This window comes from Dromaius novaehollandiae, chromosome 2 (genome assembly GCF_036370855.1).
Source record: "Dromaius novaehollandiae isolate bDroNov1 chromosome 2, bDroNov1.hap1, whole genome shotgun sequence".
NCBI lineage: Eukaryota > Metazoa > Chordata > Aves > Casuariiformes > Dromaiidae > Dromaius > Dromaius novaehollandiae.
Window position 1 is genome coordinate 132389983 of NC_088099.1, and position 18290 is coordinate 132408272.

Here is an 18290-nt window from a genome sequence, read left to right on the forward strand (position 1 = left end):
GAATGACCTACAGTTTAAGAATAATTATACAATTACAATTATATTTCTATCTTAAGTGAATTTTCTTTATATATATATATATGTATATGAAATATAGCATATAATATACAGAATCAATAGCAGAAAAGCCTAACATGAATTACATTTGCAAAGCATGAATTTATGAGGTAGTAATAAAGTAGCCTTTAATCTCTCCTTTCTAGTTATCAGTCTGGATATCAACTTAAAGCTAAGGAGACTCTGTATCTGCCTACATTTGTAATAACATATATATAATGTATGCATGTATGTGTGTATTTATGTATGTATTTATCTGAACAGGTAGGAAATGTCCAACATATGACATAATACTGTTCTGAACTGTGGGAGAAATATATTGGTAGATTCTGCAAATAATACGATTACAATATTTTTCTTTCCAACAGATATTTTTAATTTCTTGACCTGCACTCCTGAAGTCCCATTTAAACCACTGTATATATGTGCATGCTTCTACAGTCAGAATCCATGACTGTGGACGGAAGCTAGTGACTGTAACTTTGTATCATTCTGTATTGAAAAGCTCATACATTCTCAAAAAATATTATATTCTACATTACCAAATTTTTCTGTAGCATCCTCAACTTTTTTAAAAAGTAATGAGCAGATAACTCCAACTTGATCGAAATACGGTTATATCTCTTCTACAGAGCTATCTGTAGTGCCAGGCAGCTGGATCTAGGTACCTGGTTTGTTGCACCCACATGAGCACATTGCAAAGCCATCCTGTGTGCTCACTTCTGCTGCCATCTCCTAGAAGTTTTGGTGAATATACAGTAAGTCTTTGTGCTAAAGTAACTGAGGTACTCTGCAAGTCTTTCCCACTGAATTTCAGGAAAAATTCTCTGTCTTCTGTTTATTGGAGGAACTGTGGGAAGGCACTGGAGAACTCTCATAATTTGAGCGATTTACTTTGTTCTTTAACGGAAAATAAAAGATCTGCTAGCCTGCATGAAAATGGCATCAAGACTATTATACCTATGGCCAGACAAATTAGTCTGGGTTTAAAGAATAATTAAACTTGGTGCAGGAAGAAGAAATCTGAGGCAACTCTACAGTAAGAAATGAGTTCTTACTGAAGGTACACTCAAACATTTTACTCAAGTGGCCCACATATTCAGGGCGCATTTCTTCAAGTTATTTGATTCACACCTCACTGTAGGCTATGATTTATCAACAAGAAACTGGAATTAGCATATATTGGTCTTTTAGATGATGCTGTTCACTTGCACTTTGTTCACACTCTAAATGGATACAAAATAAATGTTGCATTCTGCATTAAATGTATGGTACTTTCAGGCAGATAATTTCTTCTACTGGTAGAAATATTCCAGAATCAAGATTTCCCTTTGAAATGGTATGCACTATCTATTATTTAAAGACAAACACTCAGACAGAACCAGGTGTTCTTTAACTGTCCATGGGGATTACAACTGGAAATGAAGACTATCTTGTACATTTTGTCTGGAGAAGGTCAAAGCAGAGGGTGGAATGAGTATTTTTTTCTTAGTTGTTTTCCTGTGACTGATTATTTGTCTATCATTTTAAGCAGAAAAAAAGAAGGGGGGAATCATGCCTCTACTGCAATTTTTTGCCATTGATTTAACCAGGATCAAGATTCTTCTGGTCTTTAGTATTTCTATTGTTTAACTACTTTCATTTTATATCACACCAGAGGTTTGGTTATTCAAATTCTATCCATGCACCTGTTTCCATAGAAACTAGGATAAATGCTTGTTCAGACAATTGTATATTTTACTGTAAAAAAAAAAAAGTAGAGGTAATTTAAATAGTATAACATCTCTGCTGTATTCGTTCCTTCATTAAATACTTCAGAATTCATTGTGTCAGTTCAGTGTAGGAGTGAGCTTGCATTTTCTGTTAATTCACACATTAAGGCTAATGATAAGTAGGAGGGCACCAATGGGATCGTAAGACCATACAATGTCATTAGACTAACAGGTTTACCCTTTATATTTCTGACATTTCCGATAGTACTTCAACTTCTCCTCTGGTTCATAGTGTGTGTCTGCAAGGCAATGACAGCTGGTGCTAACAGGGAATGCTGATGGTCCCTTGGCGTTATTAACCCCTGAAACGTAGTGCAGCACTTTGCTACAAGGAGCAGGAGGGACCCTCTGTCATCGGCCAGATCTGCTATAACACTTGCTGGGCTCCCCGGGCTCCCAGGTATCACAGACCTCATCTGAGGCCCATTGCATCATCTCTATAAGAATCCACCTTTGCCCATTTCCAGAAGACTGTTCAGTTTAATGGACACACAGAATGCCTCTTGGTTATGGATCCATTTCAGTTCTGTGCCTAGAGATACACTGATTCTGTTGTTTTATCAAAATTCTGGGTTTTTGGGTTGCTGTTCCAGATGAACAGAAAGATACAAATTTCTTTTCAGGCCTTCCAGAGATACTGATGGTCACTGCCATTTTATAGAGATGCCAAAGCCAGGAGAATACTGCGAACCTGGCAGCTACAATGCTGTTTCCATGTCAGGCAGTAAAACTTATTATCATTTTAAAAGTCTGTGTCAAGCATATTCAAGCACTCGTCATTAACAGCACATTGTGTTTCAGCGTCCGCAGTCATTACAGCCTCAGAGTGAGTGTAAAAGCCCGGCGATTAGCTGTACTGCTGGCTATAGTTTGGAAAGTTTCAGAAGTCTTAATTTTCAGTTAGATCATTTGGGTAGTCATGTCTGAGGATGTCTGAGTCGTGTAATGCCCTACACAGTGCAGTATCTTCATCCTGGGTCTTTTTTTTTTTTTGTATTAACTATTTTATGTCAAAAATTCTCTTTTCTAAGAGGTAAATGGACTCAAGCATATGGGAAATTACCATTGATGTAAAGATGTTAAGTAGCAAGATCCCAAGAACTGTTTAGTTAAACATATATTTATTATATATAAAAATATAGTTATAGATATAGATGGGTCTGTTGCTGTTATCTGCTATTGCTAATTCACATTCTTTCTGCAAAAGCATAGCATATTTATAAAAAGTTTATCACTGCTGGACCTAATATGTAACTGCAAATATTAAATTAAATTAAATGTGAAGGAAAATCCTTTCTCTCTCCTTTGACTGGTGACAACAGATGCTCAGTGGAGTGTAAAAATGTAATGCTGTATATCAGATAAAACAATGCAGTAGTTTTTTCAACTTGGGAAAGAGTATATTTTAATGAATATTTGTCTAATAATAGCAAGTGGTTGTCTCCTAAGATATGACAGTATGGGGGAACTCTTCCTTTTTCAAAAAGAAAATTCATCTTTCTCTCCACTCTGGAAATCCCTGAGCTCTGAATACAATTGACATAGGTGAGAGACAAAAAATTTCCATTTCTTGTTTATTAATTTTGCTTTTGTGATGTCTTTTGCTGGATAAAACTTTCCCTTTATGATGAATGAAAGCCCTTTCCTTTATTCTTGCTCATGTACAAAAAAGGTTTGAGCTTCCTTGGGATGGCCGTTTGGTGTTCCAATCTTGTCCTTTTCATAAATCCTGAAATCACAATTGAATGCTTGTTTTCTTTCCTGTGTTTTCATTTCTTTTTCCTTATACAATTTGTATGCAACTCAGCTTTCACTTCACAAATTCACATACAATACAGGACTATCATTTTCGACATGTGCCAATGTCATGTTTATAATCCAGTGTTTAATAGCAATAGTGCTATCAATCGTTTCTCAAAGTAAGTCAGAAAATATTTATAAAATTTAATAATGTATTAACAATGTATAACAATATATTTTGCTTAGTCTCCAGATTCCACTTTATTAAAACCATTTAGTAACACTGACAAGGTGGTACCAAGCTTCTGAGTTCATTTTTAGGAGAAAATGATTCACAAACAGGATAGTGGCAGACTTTTATGATTACAGATCTCACATATTCTGTTCCTTCAAAAGGGCTTATATAGATTGATAGATCTACAAAGAAAGAAATGAAAAAACGAAAGGAAGAGATATAAATAGACTTTTTCATTAGGATGAATGATGGAAGGTATTAACCCCACTACAGCAGTGTGCCTTTTACGTGTCTTCTTCTTTATTCCTTTTGACCTGCTATCATCTTCCTTCTAAGTAAAGTTAACTACAGTCTGAAATGTAAGTAAGGTGAGCAATAGCTGGAAATAAATGTTTCCTCAAGCATTATAACTGTTCAGAAAAGTGTCCATCAGCCAAAATGTCAGCCTCAAAATCCATTTAAGCACTGCACAAAGGCTAAACAGGCAATTATTATTAATTTTTAAGTCTGCCTGACAGGTTTCAGACCAAGAACTGGGGTTAACTTGATGCACTGAATATTGCAGAATATATTTAATCAGGGAGACTGTGACTCTAAGATGGCTGAGGATTTATTCTGTGCAAACCACTGCAACGCTATTATAGAATAGTTGCATTTACCTACAAAAAGAATCTGCTGCATCATATTAAAATACATACAACTGGTCTTTCATCGTAGAGTCTCCAATTTTTATCCTAATGTAATCACTGTCTATTTTTAACCTGACTGTTCTGAAACACCACTGTACTTCTCTCTTAAATAAAATTTAGTTCATTATGCTGCAAGTTAACAATGTCAGAAATTCCAGAATAGCTCCTCTTCTCAGCTAATTACTAAACCAAATCATTTCCCCACCATGTCTTGCATGAATGTTTCTTCATTGATATAATGATAGTTCTTGATATAATGATAGACTATTGTAACATACACTAGGATACTAAGGCATAAATAGGGATTAAGATACAAATTAGCACAAAGTGAGACACTAAAGGGCTATTTAGTTGCTTTTGATTGACTTCAGGAGTTTACATAAAAAAAATAACAAACAAGAAATTATTTCACTCTACTGGTCCTAAAACCTGCCAGGTGTATGCATTTCTGCTCTTTGCTCCCCTTCCAGCACCCCACTCTGGCCCCCTGCGCCACATGATCCTCTGGTAACTAAAAAAATCTATTCCCACAGGAATCTGGAAGATGATACATAAAGGCAGAAGTGAAAATGCTAAAGTGGCCCAATCATAATGAAGAATATATAGACAGAGTTAGATTGTACTTTTTGAGATGAGTAAAGTGATTTTCACACATATGTAACAAAATACGGTACTCAGGCTTGCCATTGGTAGTTAGTGCAGACAAGCAGAAATTAAATGTAGATATCTGGTACAGAGAATGAGCACTGGCTTGATTCTGGGTAGTGGATCACCCAAGCACTTGATGTATTCCATTGTTTAGTAAATATGTCAACTGTTCTCCATTCACAGTGAATTAAATTTCCATCGGTATCATACAGGATGAAACTCTCAAAAGATGGTAAGATCGGCAAGCAGTCAGAGGAAAGTGGATAGGGCCTTGGATGCCAAAGACAGACCTTGCCCTGGCTCTTCTGAAGTACACACATTTTCTAAGTGAACAAGGCCATTAACTTGACAACAACACTCTTGTGAGAGCTTGAACATAAACTGCATGTACTCTCTAGCAGGTGACTGTAATTGCCAAGAAAGTGTTACACTCTTTGGTGGGATTTTTCTATTTCTTTCACACATCTCTAAAACACTGATGTGTGAAGCACACCCTTAAGAACTAAACATAAACAAAAGTAATATAGACACACTTACATAAAAAGTAAATGGTCTGACTTCCCAGGTACACACATATCTGTGTCTGCATGTGTATGTGCATGGCCACACATAATTATTCGGCTAACTAAACATAGTGAAATCTTTATCTTCCTAATGAATCTTCCAATCTTCCTAATCATTTAATGATGACCCAATGCTCTGTGAATTTTGTTAGCAATTGTCTCATAAATTAAGTTTCCAGATATCAATATGGAGCCCTGACTCACCAGAGCCATACAAAAAGGGCAGTTGTCTCTTGATTTCACTAACAAAAGACCCTGTTATACATCTTAAACTAGAGGGCTGTGTTGCTTCCACCCTATCCTATGCTGTTACCCTGTCACCCATTCCTGACTAATCAGTGATTCCTAGCTTTCTGTGGAAGTGATGTTTAGGCTTTTCCTCCACCTTAAGACCTGCATTTCAGGTTGCTTCTCCAACTGTTCATATCTTTCACGCATTGCACCAGTTTTCACCCAGGTTTCTTGGCCTGTTTCTTACTATACTATGTGCACAGAATCCTTATGACTCCTTCCCACTTAGTATTATCTGAGAGTTTCTTTGATATATTTTCTTCCTAATAGAAACCCAAATGAAAGTGTTAAAATCGATTGGACAACAATGGCTGCTGCATTATGATGGAGAGCTGAACATAGTATAGTTTGCAGCACTTGAAAAAAATATTTTGTTTATGGTTCTTCATACTGTTTTCAGTCAAAAAGTCTGTTTTTCCATCAGCGCCATGAATTACTTGAATTATACTTTCAATAAGATTTTCAAGATATTACCAAATGCTTTCTTCAGATCTGAAGTAATTTAAATTAATTTTCTTTCATTTCAGCCACTAGTGCTAATTCTATGAAAAAACCAAACAATTATATTAAGTTTTATGAATAAATGTTTATGAATAAATATTGTATTGTATACTATTTATCCTACAGCTGTAAAAGGAATTTTCTTCTTGGCATTTGCTCCATTTTTTTCTCTAGAGATAGATATACTGCATAACTACATATATATGAGAGGGAGTAGTTGACATGATCACCCGTTCTCCCTTTTTTTAACAGGCTTGTTTTCACATTTGCTCCTCTTTGGTCAGCCAGTATCATCCTAATCTCAGTTCTGCTTACAATTCCCTATGACAATCCTGTGGGTCTGGCAAGTTTGTTAGGCAGTCGTCATTATCTCTTTGCACACAGCAGCCTAGTTAAACATTCAACACATTCAGGTTTTTGAGATGCTCTTTTAAGGACTTTCAATAAACACTTTTTAAAGGTGTTAACACTTTCAAACTTTTTCAAAAATGGATTTATATATATATATATATATATATATGGGTTTTCTTGATAAAGGCAGTATGAGAACACGAAGTCAGCAGTTCAGATACACAATCTAGTTAATTTTAAGTGTTGAACATGTCTATCTAACTGTCAATGAAAGTGGTACTGAACACTGTAGATGGTTAGATCTGTCATCTTCATTAAGTTTAGGGTTGAAAAAATGATCATTTTAAAAAAAATACCAGACTGTTTGGATGAGCTTTGATTCAAATTTAAATGCACATAAAAATTTATGTGTATGCACCATCCTTGTGAGCAGTATGACTCTGACTCATGCGATCAGTTCACAGACCCCTATCAAGAGGTTTAATAAGTATGATCCTGACATCTGTAGTACCTAAACGAGCATGTATTTGAAAAAAATTAGTCATGTACATGAATGCCACATCCTCCAGTTTTTCAGATTTTGCTCTTCATCTTGGTAATTAATGCAAGACTAAGTCTCACCCCAGATAATGTGGCTCCAGAGATGGATAGGAGTGTATCAGTACTTACAGCTGTCCTCTTCCTCCATGAAAATACTGATCACGTAGCAGGCGTACACAAATCCGATCAGCTGCATAAAAGAAGAGGAAAAGCAATCATTAGATACTTTGAACACTTATTAAGCTTCTACTGCAATGCTATATAAATACAGGTGTCACAAGGGTATTTAGAAAAGATTTGCTTCTGTTTCCTGAATTTATATGTAAATTTCAGTGCATATGATCACAAAAAGCTAAACTAAACAGACTCTCCTTTGCTCATGTTGCATGATATTCTAAAACCTTTCCCTCTTTTCCAGCCCTACTGAGAACATACATAGTATTTTGAGTAATACTGTTTGAAGGCACTTGGATCTTGATGTTCAGCTATTATTTACATTCCTCTGTTTGTTCAGGACTCCTTGTGCTCACATGATTTTATCCATATGAATGCTTGCCCCCTCAGCACCTAATTTACATATTAAAAAGTTAAAATATTTACTGACTGCTCAGGAATTAAGTCATAGTCAAGTTATTACAGAATTCACAAGACTGTCAATTTGTGTTACATATAGTGTCTCTGTGAAAAACTGCATGGCAAAAGTTTAATTTGGTATGTGAAATGTCATGATGCAGCTAAACTGTAAAGCACGTAAAGCAGGAAACACCTTATCAGCAAAGCCTATTGGTAAATCACATTCACTATGAAAGAAATGAACAGACTCATTTCTCCAAAGGACAATACCAGAAAAATCGTGCTAGTATTTTAACAGCAGCTCCCAGAAAAAGATCCTCCTCAACCTGTTTCTGCATGGCTTATGCCACTGAGAAGAAGGGATTAAGATTCTCTGGAAAGGGTAATAGAAATTTTGCTCTTTTGTTTTCCATGTAAATAGAATGTTTCCTTATGACTGTCACCAAGAAGGAGAAAATTCCACTGGGCAAGGAAAACCTATTAAACTGCACTGCCTTAGACACATCCATGCTTGAGAAAATACTGTTCATGCAGCTGTACTCAATTCATGCTATCTGAAAGCCTTGAAAAGATTGTTCATGAGAGATTTCTAAAATAACCCAGAGATTAGTTTGGTTTTTTTTAAAATCCTTTTGGTTATGTCCATTCAAAAAATCTAAATAAAATAGTTCTTTTAAGAGTGTCACAGATCTGCCGTCTGAGAAACAGGTGATTTAATAGTATCTAGACAGGTGTAAGCTCCTTGGGAGGCACCAAGATCATTCCAGCCTGCTTTCTGGCTGGGCTACGCCAGGCAGAAAGCACTTCCAAAAGCCTCTCTACAGACAAAAAGCTTGTCTACACAAGGGAATTCAGGGAAGTTAAGATGAATTAACTAAAGCTGTAAAATCAATGCACGTAAGATAAAGTATATTAAATCCCTGTGTGTCCTTTTCCATTCAGAAATAAAGTGGCCTTAGTTCACTGTAGCTTAATCCTCCTCCAAGGGATTAATCTTCCACATGGAGAATTAAGCTACAGTACACTAAAGCCAAGTTACATATAAATGAAAGTTGTCACGCTGCTGTGGCACAGTCCTGTCACAGCTTCCTCTCTTGGATGCCCACCTCACTGGTGCTTTCAGAAAGTGAGCTTGTGAGTTTAATCTAACTTTTCCTTTGCTTTCAGCTGGCTGAAGTATTGGCAGCTTCCTTGGCATTTTTTTTTCAAATAGCATTGCATAGTCTTTTTCAGGTGGACATTACTTCACTGCTCTGAGCTGGCTAAATGCAAACCAACTCTGAAACAAACACTGAATAACCACAGTTAGGGCAGAGCCATGCTTGGGTTAATAACTCCCACTAAGCAGAGCTTGCTGGCATATGCACAGGGTCACAGTAACTGTGGCTAGGGGATATCTAGAGCTCTGCCACAGCCAGCTAGCTCAGTGCGCGTTAATGCTTAACTGCAAAAGACTGTGTAAGGTTTTAAGAGGAATCCAGCCTCCTGCTATTATCAAAAATGCAATCTTATGGTTCTGCTGCCTGGGCCCTCCAGGACTAGTGCTGGTTTACAGACTCCTTGACAGATTAAGCATGCTCTTTTCCTAAACTTCATGGTATAAAGCGTCTTTCTTATGAGGCATCTGAAGCAATATGATAAAAAGGCTTTCAGGGATCAAAAAATCAATCCTACTTGAGGCATGTTATGTGTGCCCCCTTAACATATAGACATACACGTAGATTAAATTATTGCATTAAGTACTATACGAATACCAGAAAATAGATGGCTTCTCAAGAGTGAATGTCAGCTCTTCATTTACACTATTTCTTGTTCACCATTGTGCATTGTGTTATTTGACCATATAGGTCAACTGGGATTTTTTCTTCTCCCTAAATATGTGACTGATATATTTTGAAGAGTAAAACTGAGTAAATAATAAATACATAAACAAAGTGGATTTGTAGTACAGTTTTCCAGGGAAATAATCACCCACAGAAAACCCATAAGCATTTTCACAGATAAGTTGTGATTATGCAATGTCAAAAAACAATATGATGAAATAGCAGTAAAGCACATGAGGCAGTTCTACATGGACCTGTTCTAGTAATTCTCTCTGACTTTTTCACTTCTTGATCAGGTTAGTGGAATGCTATTTATATGGTACAACATTAGAAGACCACAGACTATAATTAAATAGAGTTCATTCCTCTTCAGAGACAGGATGTGAAAGGAATTGTAACTGCCACCAGCTTCCTAGCAGCATTGCCCAGCAGCCTAGCACTGTTGCCTGTTGACTGGTGGAACATATTGTTGGAAACATGTTATTTTTATTCTATATAACCTGTGCTGATGCCATTCATGAGGTAGGCTTCAACCTTAGCCCTGCTCCACCATTCCCATAACAATATCTCAACTCTGACTGTAGAAACGACCAGATTTTCCTTTGTGGCAAATAGGGAAGTGCTGACCACCCTTTGCTGTCTGGCCGCTCCATGACCTAGGCTAGATGAGGCTCATGCTTGGGTGTCCTTATACTCCACTTTTGCAGTAAATCCCATATGTACTGAGCTTCAGAGTGCTCTGAAAACATTACCTCTTCTTCCTGACGTAGCAAAGCAATGATGGTACAGATGGAGCATTAGAGGTAGGTGTAACAGGTATGTGTTGGGGAAAATGCTCAGGCATTTAGACTTATTTACCATTTTCCAATTTTGTATTTTGTGATTTTTTTTCTTATTAACATTCTGTATTAAATTAACTTTACTTTTATAAATGCATTCCCTTCTTTCTTTCTTTCTTTCCCCTACATACGTGCATATGTACTCCATATACATGCATTTTATATAAAATATCTACTCATAAGTGCTTCTCGCATGTTTCTCTCACATGTCACATATGCCATGCTATCTCACATGATGAATAAAGATGACAAGTGAGATGTTAGCTGAAAATCTATAAGCAGAGTAAAGTACTTTTGGGGGTCAGAATTTTTCAGGTTTGATACTGACCTGCATGGGAACACACACAGAGTACAGATTATTTCCACAATGCAGTTTCTATTCATTAAGGAGATGCATAATGCTCACAGTTAGTGAGAACGTTAGCTTGTTCCCACCAGCCCCCATCCTCCCATTATAGAAAGAGATTTCCACTCTAGTATGTAACAGTCTACTTGACACAATGAAGAAAGTGACAGGGAAAAATAATCTAAAATAAGAGAACTTCTCTCCAAGAAAGTATGGGGCTTGGCAAGCCTGATTTTTTTTAACAGTCATAACAGCTTACGTCTTGCTCAGATCTTCACCTTAAAGTAAATCTTTTTGCACTCACTTTAGTGTTTGACACATACTTTGTTGTGATGTCTTTGCCTAATTTATGATCTTCTTTCTTCAAAATCAGCAGACTCTCTCTGCTTCACAGTTTTTCTTTATAATTCTCAGCATTAGCAGATAAACATTCCTCAATCAATCAGGTAGAAATCACAGCTACATGTCATGTTTATGGCAAATACGTATTTAAAACACACCATTTCTCCCTTGACTGATTATTTATTAAAAGCAGCAGAAATAAAAATACATATTTGCCCAGTCTCAGTTATGCAGTCTTTTGTGGGGAGAAGGGAAGACCAGATATCTAATCATGCTAGAAAGCTTCATAACCCCTGTTCCTCTATGAATATCTTTCTGTGGTTAAATGGGAGAATGCATATTTTTAAAAGAATAAAGCAACAAAGAGGAAAAGAGCACTTTAACATCTATTGTCAGGTATAGCTGTTCACTGATGGACAGTAATGTTTAGCTTGTAACCAACATACTAGCAATTACAGCCGGGTAACTGATAACTACAGTACAATTAACAGGAAGTGATAAAGTGGGAATACACCCTTCTGCAGACTAGACTTGTCTCCAGATCTTTAAATAGAGTTACAGCCACCACAGTGTGAATAATTTTATAAATGAATTAATTAAAACTTCTTCTATTGCTTTATTGATGGACACACTAATAAAATATTTATTCCAACAAATTACTTTTGCTATCTTGATTAACGCAGCTGCTGTTTAATTAATAATGTTATGCTCTTGTGAACCCATCCAGCCATCATGTTAATTGCCAATTTGCAGTGAGCTGGTTGATGTGTACTGCCTGGTTTTTTGATATTGGAAATGTTGGCTATTGGCCTGGCACCAAGTGATAGACTGAAATCTGTTGTTCCCAGATAACTAAAGAAAACATGAGGCAAATGACCTGGAAGATATTTAATTTGCTCATCTTGGTTTTCAGTAAGCATTCAGAGGGACTATTGAGCTGGTTGGAATGGGATGTGCGGGACATCAAAGTCCTTTAGCACCTAGCGGAGCCGATGAGAACCTTTGGCTTGATCCAGAGAAGAATTCATATGCCAAAGTGGGCTTGTCTTGGCAATGTTGAGTTTCAAGACATAAAAGCCTTCTGGGATCCCTCCACTGTTCATGGGACTGCCTGTCTTGTCTGCAGAGTCTAGTCTAGTAAACTTCCTCAGAAGACACTTTTCTGCTTTTCTGAAGAAAATGAGGTCAGAAGAGGTGGGAAGATGCTGGTGTCCCCTGCTTTTGTCCAGCTGCACAGTGGTACAGTACACATCCTGCTCCGGGATGGATAAATAAAATATAAAATACTCAAATATTTGCCACAACAAGGACTGTACTCCCCTCTCAGGAGAGTCTCTAATTAATCTTTCTAGTCCAGCAAAAGGAAAGTGAAACAGACTTAGCCTAGAAAATGGAATAAATCTCAGAAACATCGAACATTGGCCATGGCTGGATACAAGATACCGACAGTTCCTGGGGAACCACCAGTGTTTTGGCACCAAAAACCTTGTTTCTTAGATGACTAGCTGATAAACATTGCTCACATTCCCCAAATCACACTGATTAGCAGTCTCAGGGTCTGGGAAACTATTGTCACCTAGATCAAATTGGTAGGGACTCTGATGTGGACTGTACAAGGGATTTCTTATTAGTGGAACATGGGTACATTTATATGAAGTTATTATCAAGACTTATTGAATAATCTATTTTCTGCTGATAGCCTTAGGTAGAGGTGAAATTTTGGGCTCTATTATTTTCTCCCTATGCAGACAGAATAGCCTCTAGAGGACCTAAATGCTTTAGTCTAACTAGAATCTCGAGGCTTAAGATATGGACATCTGCTTGAAATATAAATGCTTAGTTTAATAGAAGTGAAATTAGATTATATAATTGTCCACCATTAAGTGGTTAGAAACTGTGAAAACTTGTAAGAAATTTTAAAAACTAATCATCTGAGCAAATATATGCTCTGCCATATGATTGCTTTATAAATGAATACTACTATAATCTACCCTATTAAAAAAGAACCAATCTGAGTACAAAATATATATTTACTTGCAAATTAATGTATTTTAATTGTTACCAGATAACATGGATTAACCTTTTCTTAGGAAAATGAGGACAAATGCAAAATAAATTAAAAATGATTATTTAAATCAAGGTTATTGTCTGCAGACTGAAATATTTTTGATTGAAATTGATGATTTAAATAATTTTGATTTAATTCAGTCTACTTGGTTTTATCATCATCAGCTATGGCCTTAAAATTCATTCTTATAGTACATGATTGCTCTCCTATCTGCTTCATGCACTGTAATACATGAGGCTGGTTCAAAGGAGATATGTCAGTGTGTACTGGGTATTTAAGATTACACAAAACTGTGTCCTAGGCTATTGGCTTAATCTTCAAGATCAGCTGTACAATAGGACATTTATTACTGTTAAGCTACTACACAGAGTTTTGTAGGTGTCATTACAAGAACATAGGACTGTCCAAATAAACTAAATAATAAACTCTCAGTGGACTTGGCTGTCAGAGCAAGTATACAATGTTATAGTAAAGCTAGATTTGCAAGATTCCTCAGATCAAAAAGATATGACTGACTGTGCTTCATGTTCTTGTACAGCCCCAGTCCACCCAGTTTGCCATCTCGTTGAACACGGGTTTTCCTTGACTTCTTTTTTGCTGATGACAGCTGAAGAATATTTATTTCTCATCTATATCTGTAGTACTTGAGAAGTGCAACCTGGAAAACACAGCTCTTGCTTTCTGTGAAATAATTCACTATTATCAAATTTCCTACAAACCTTAAGAAAGTAAGAAAGGAGAAGAAAATTCTAAAATAGGATGCTTATATGTAAACAGGGTGTAAGGTACACAGCCTGGCAAGACATCTTTAATGAAACTTCTATAATGAAAAGTATGTAGCAAGAGTTAATTTACTGTAGTAAGAAGGTAAAAATGCATTAAATTACAAATCATCCTCACTATCTCCTGACTAGTGTTTTCAGGAGAGCTAACAAATTCTGAGGAAAGAATTTGGCTTGACTAGTTCATCTTCCTAGAAACTGATTTGCTACTAACACTTTGAATGCTCCTCAGAGAGAATTGTGATGCCTTTTTCTTCACCTAAAGGCCTTAAAGCCTTAAAGTAAACCAGAATGGGATATATATGAGAAATAGGATATTATCCTAGGATCTCTGTGTAAATATGTATCAATTAATGAGTCAACAAAATAGAACTATGACCAAGATTATCAGGCAAGAACAAATTATTACTACATGTATTTCAAGATAATGACAATGGATAAACAAAAATGCAATCTGGAGGGAAGGAGACAGTATCAAAAGTAACTGTAAATAATTATGTGCTATGGCTGCATGACACATTACATCAGAAAAATATTATAAAACTGTATATAATTATATACAATTTCAAAGCAGAATATAATTTTTGAATTAAAAGGAATTAAGAGATAATGTCAAAAGTATGTGATCATTTTCTAGAACTGAATGATGAAATTCACAAAATTTTGCAGTGGTAGCAGCAGAAGCCCCAACCTTGAAGTACTTAGCAATCTAAAACATAAAAGCAGATGAACGATTAGAAAAACTGTCGAGAAAACGTAGCAGGATAGGGTAGCAGCAACTTCTCAAGTACATTATGTTGTTGAAATATTTTTTCTTTCCTTCATCTTCCTAAAATCTATTGGATTTGACTTGAATTAAAGTCAGGCTTTAGGGCCGTTGCCTACCTGTTTCAGTAGCATGACTCAGAGTCAGTCTGGTCTAGCTGTGCCATTGAAGCTGTAGTAAAGAGCTCCCCATGGGCTACAACTCAGGCCTTGAAATGGACTAAGGAACGAGTACTTTAAAAGCAATGACAGGAACTTATGGGTGCTTTTGTTTTATATTGGTAGGGGAGAAGCAAGTGAGCACAGATACTAAAATAAATTTATATTCTTAAAATATACAGAGAGTTTGCCATGGGCCAATACTGCAGGAGACAATTCCTCTTGAATACTATCTATCTAGTGCTGGGAGGCAAGAACAGCATGTTGAAAAAGACTGCACCAGTTAGGCACTGTTTTTTTTAAAGTTCCGCCTTTTGTCTGCTTTTTCAAGTCCTACTCTCAGTAGTGTCCCTTCTTCTTTACATTAAAAGCTGTATTGGACAATCTAATTTTCCCAAGCCAAAAGCAGAAACATTGTTACCTGTGCTTGGTGGAGAAATTTGTTTCTCCAATAGAGCAAACATATAATTGTCCTTTAGGAAGGTCTTAGCGTCTAGTTGGCTAAACAGACTTTGCCACGATGCATCTCCCTGTTTCCTACCAGTTAAGAGGGAGGAATGTGGTTTTACGATACCAAGATGTGTTCCAGCTTCGTTAGGGCTGAGAAAAAGAGGTGGGAACATTGCATCTTCTCTCTCTCCCTCTCATGTGCAAAGCTTAGTTACTGCTTATTGTCCCTACTTTTTTTTTTTTTTTTGGGGGGGGGGACCTTTAGAAAAAAAATATCATATTTTCTTAGAACATAAAGCTGAAGGATTTGGCTTAAACTGTTTAATTCAGCCTCCTCTATAACTCAGGTCACAGAATATCAACTAGATACTCTAGTAGCACAACAAGGCAATTGTCAGAGCATCCCTCACAGACTAGGTTGGGGGGACAAGTACTCCAGATGAGTTGCTTCCTCAGAAAGGATCAATTACTGTTTTTCACTCATGCAAAAGCAAGAAAAAAGTCCCATGTATTAATCCCATTTATTTGATTGACTGTTGTGTGATGGGTAGGTTCTATGTTTTGAGTGGAATGAAAGCCTCCATATGTAAAAAGGTCGAACATAGTATTTAAGCATGGTGGCTAGAATATAGTGTTTTACCTTGCAATATATCAATCACTTTTTAGTGATTTAAGCGAGCACTGTGGAACTCAATAGTGTAAAATAGAGGCAACCTCTTAATCAAAAGTTCAAGAACAGAATGAAGGAGAGGGAGAGGATGAGGGTGGTAAGGAAAAAGGAGAGGAGGGAGAACTACATCTAAGTAAAAAATCTAAGAAAAAAAACAGACTTGGATATAAAAGCAAGACTCTCTAGATCTAGTTTTGCAGTGATTAAAGAACATAAAAATTCTCTTAAGAATGGGGTCAAAGGTCTCATATTTTGATTTATCCACTTGTCACTTGAATAACACGGAATGAAAAAGCCTTTTATGTCTGATCTTACAAGAAGCAGATAGAGAGGTGACTGACCTTTATTTCTGTGAATCTGACTTTGTGTTATTTTTTATATTTTATAAATAAATACTTTTATTCATTTTTACCTTAATTTGTCAGTGCTAAGGATGATTTCAGTTACTTGTAGATGACAAGGAATTTCACACTTTTCAATAAAGCAAATTCAAATTCATGTTTGATGGTGTCTTGTAACCCAGGGTATTTCTTGAAGGAATCCATAGGGTAAAGACTTCTCCACTAGGCTGCATGTACCACTTCAGAAGCTGATAACGAAATTAGAAGAAAGGATGAAAGAAAAGTCTGCCAATGAGTTGTGAAATCTCTTTAGTGTGTGATGAGCTGCTGGGGAAGATTTCTGAATCCCAGGGAAACTGATTATGTACATAAAAGATACCAAAGTATACTGCTTTCAGAGGTACAGTATATTGCAAGTCTTGGATATGTTTTATCTGAACACTCATTTTAAAAATTTTCAATTGCTTATATGGCAATTATGGAAGCTGTCAGTTGCTAATAGGACACCAAAAGGTAATTTTTCCCCTCCTTATTAGATTAAAAGGTGCATAATGATAGTATTATTTCCACTTATTTGTAGCAATAGGCACAAAAAATGCATTTTAATCCTAATGAGGCATTGTAATCTATAAGAATTATTTATTTCCCACTGAATCTTTTCTTACTCTTCATGTACAAGATAAACAATAGCTGGATCAACTTACTACACCACCATAAGACAGTACCCATTTAAAGACAGGCAAACTACGGCATGGGAATACAAATGACTAGCTTAAGATCTCAGTGAAGTGATTGTAATGGTAAGAATAGAATTATTACACCCTGATTCCTACTATTCTCTAACCTCCTTTACAGATACGTCTTAAATACCTAGCTAGTATTAGCTAAGAGTAAAGATATTACTATTCTAGCTCATGTTAATCCACAAACATGGCTTGCAAATTATACGATAAAAATGAAAATCTTTCCCTACCGACAGTTATGTCGGAGTATACCTCAGGGAAAAAAAGAACAACAGAATGCAACTCTCAGATAAAACCCAAGCCAACATATTAGCTCATGTTAGGAAATGTTCTATGATATAATGAACTCATAGTAAGACTTAATCTCCGCATTTACCAGGCTGCTCTTATCCCCCCACACCCTGAGGAACACTCAGATAGGATTTTCAGGTGCTGTAAATGCAGAATTGTACTTCAAAAGTAAGCTCCTTAAAGACTCACACCAGCTTAGACCTGGCACTAATTAAATCACATTAAAAATAGGCTTGAATAACAACCAATATCTGGTTTAAATTCACAAGAGTGTAGAAATTCATATAAGGCAGCATGAATGAGTTTTTAATAGCAAAACAATAGCAAAGTCTCTGGGGGACTTATGAACAGTAGTATATCACACAAAAGATAGGTAAAGATAAGAAACTCCTAGATTATCATTCTGATTTTTCTAATCAATTAGCATCTGATGGGATGTTTATCAGATGATCTGCCATGTGTGCTTTCATTGTCTGTGAATATGTCTGTTTGCCATATTCAAAACATAAATGATTCTATTTTGAGCCACAGTTGGGGCTGGTTTTGCTCTTTGGAAGAAACAATACTATCATCAAAAATGTGGCTGGATTTATGTGCTTGGCAGGTAACATAGCAACCTCTTCACTCTGCTGTAAGGTCTAAAATTGTGCAACACAAGTATTCTACAGTTTTAATCCAGGTAATTTTGAAAAACTCTTGTATGATAGTTTG

General features: G+C 36.2%; 1 protein-coding gene across 8 annotated transcripts in view; it reads right to left on the reverse strand.

The window, feature by feature from the left end:
* The window catches only part of NKAIN3 (sodium/potassium transporting ATPase interacting 3), a 360907-nt gene that overhangs the window by 17960 nt on the left and 324657 nt on the right, over positions 1 to 18290 (reverse strand). For 5 of the 8 annotated variants that reach the window (XM_064507479.1, XM_064507475.1, XM_064507476.1 and 2 more), the window contains one exon: positions 7517 to 7577. In XM_064507479.1, coding sequence (XP_064363549.1) covers positions 7517 to 7577 — 61 coding nt within the window. Of the gene's footprint in view, positions 1 to 3389; positions 3559 to 7468; positions 7578 to 18290 lie in introns of those variants that run through there. The other 3 variants (XM_064507480.1, XM_064507477.1, XM_064507478.1) reach the window with 2 other exon arrangements.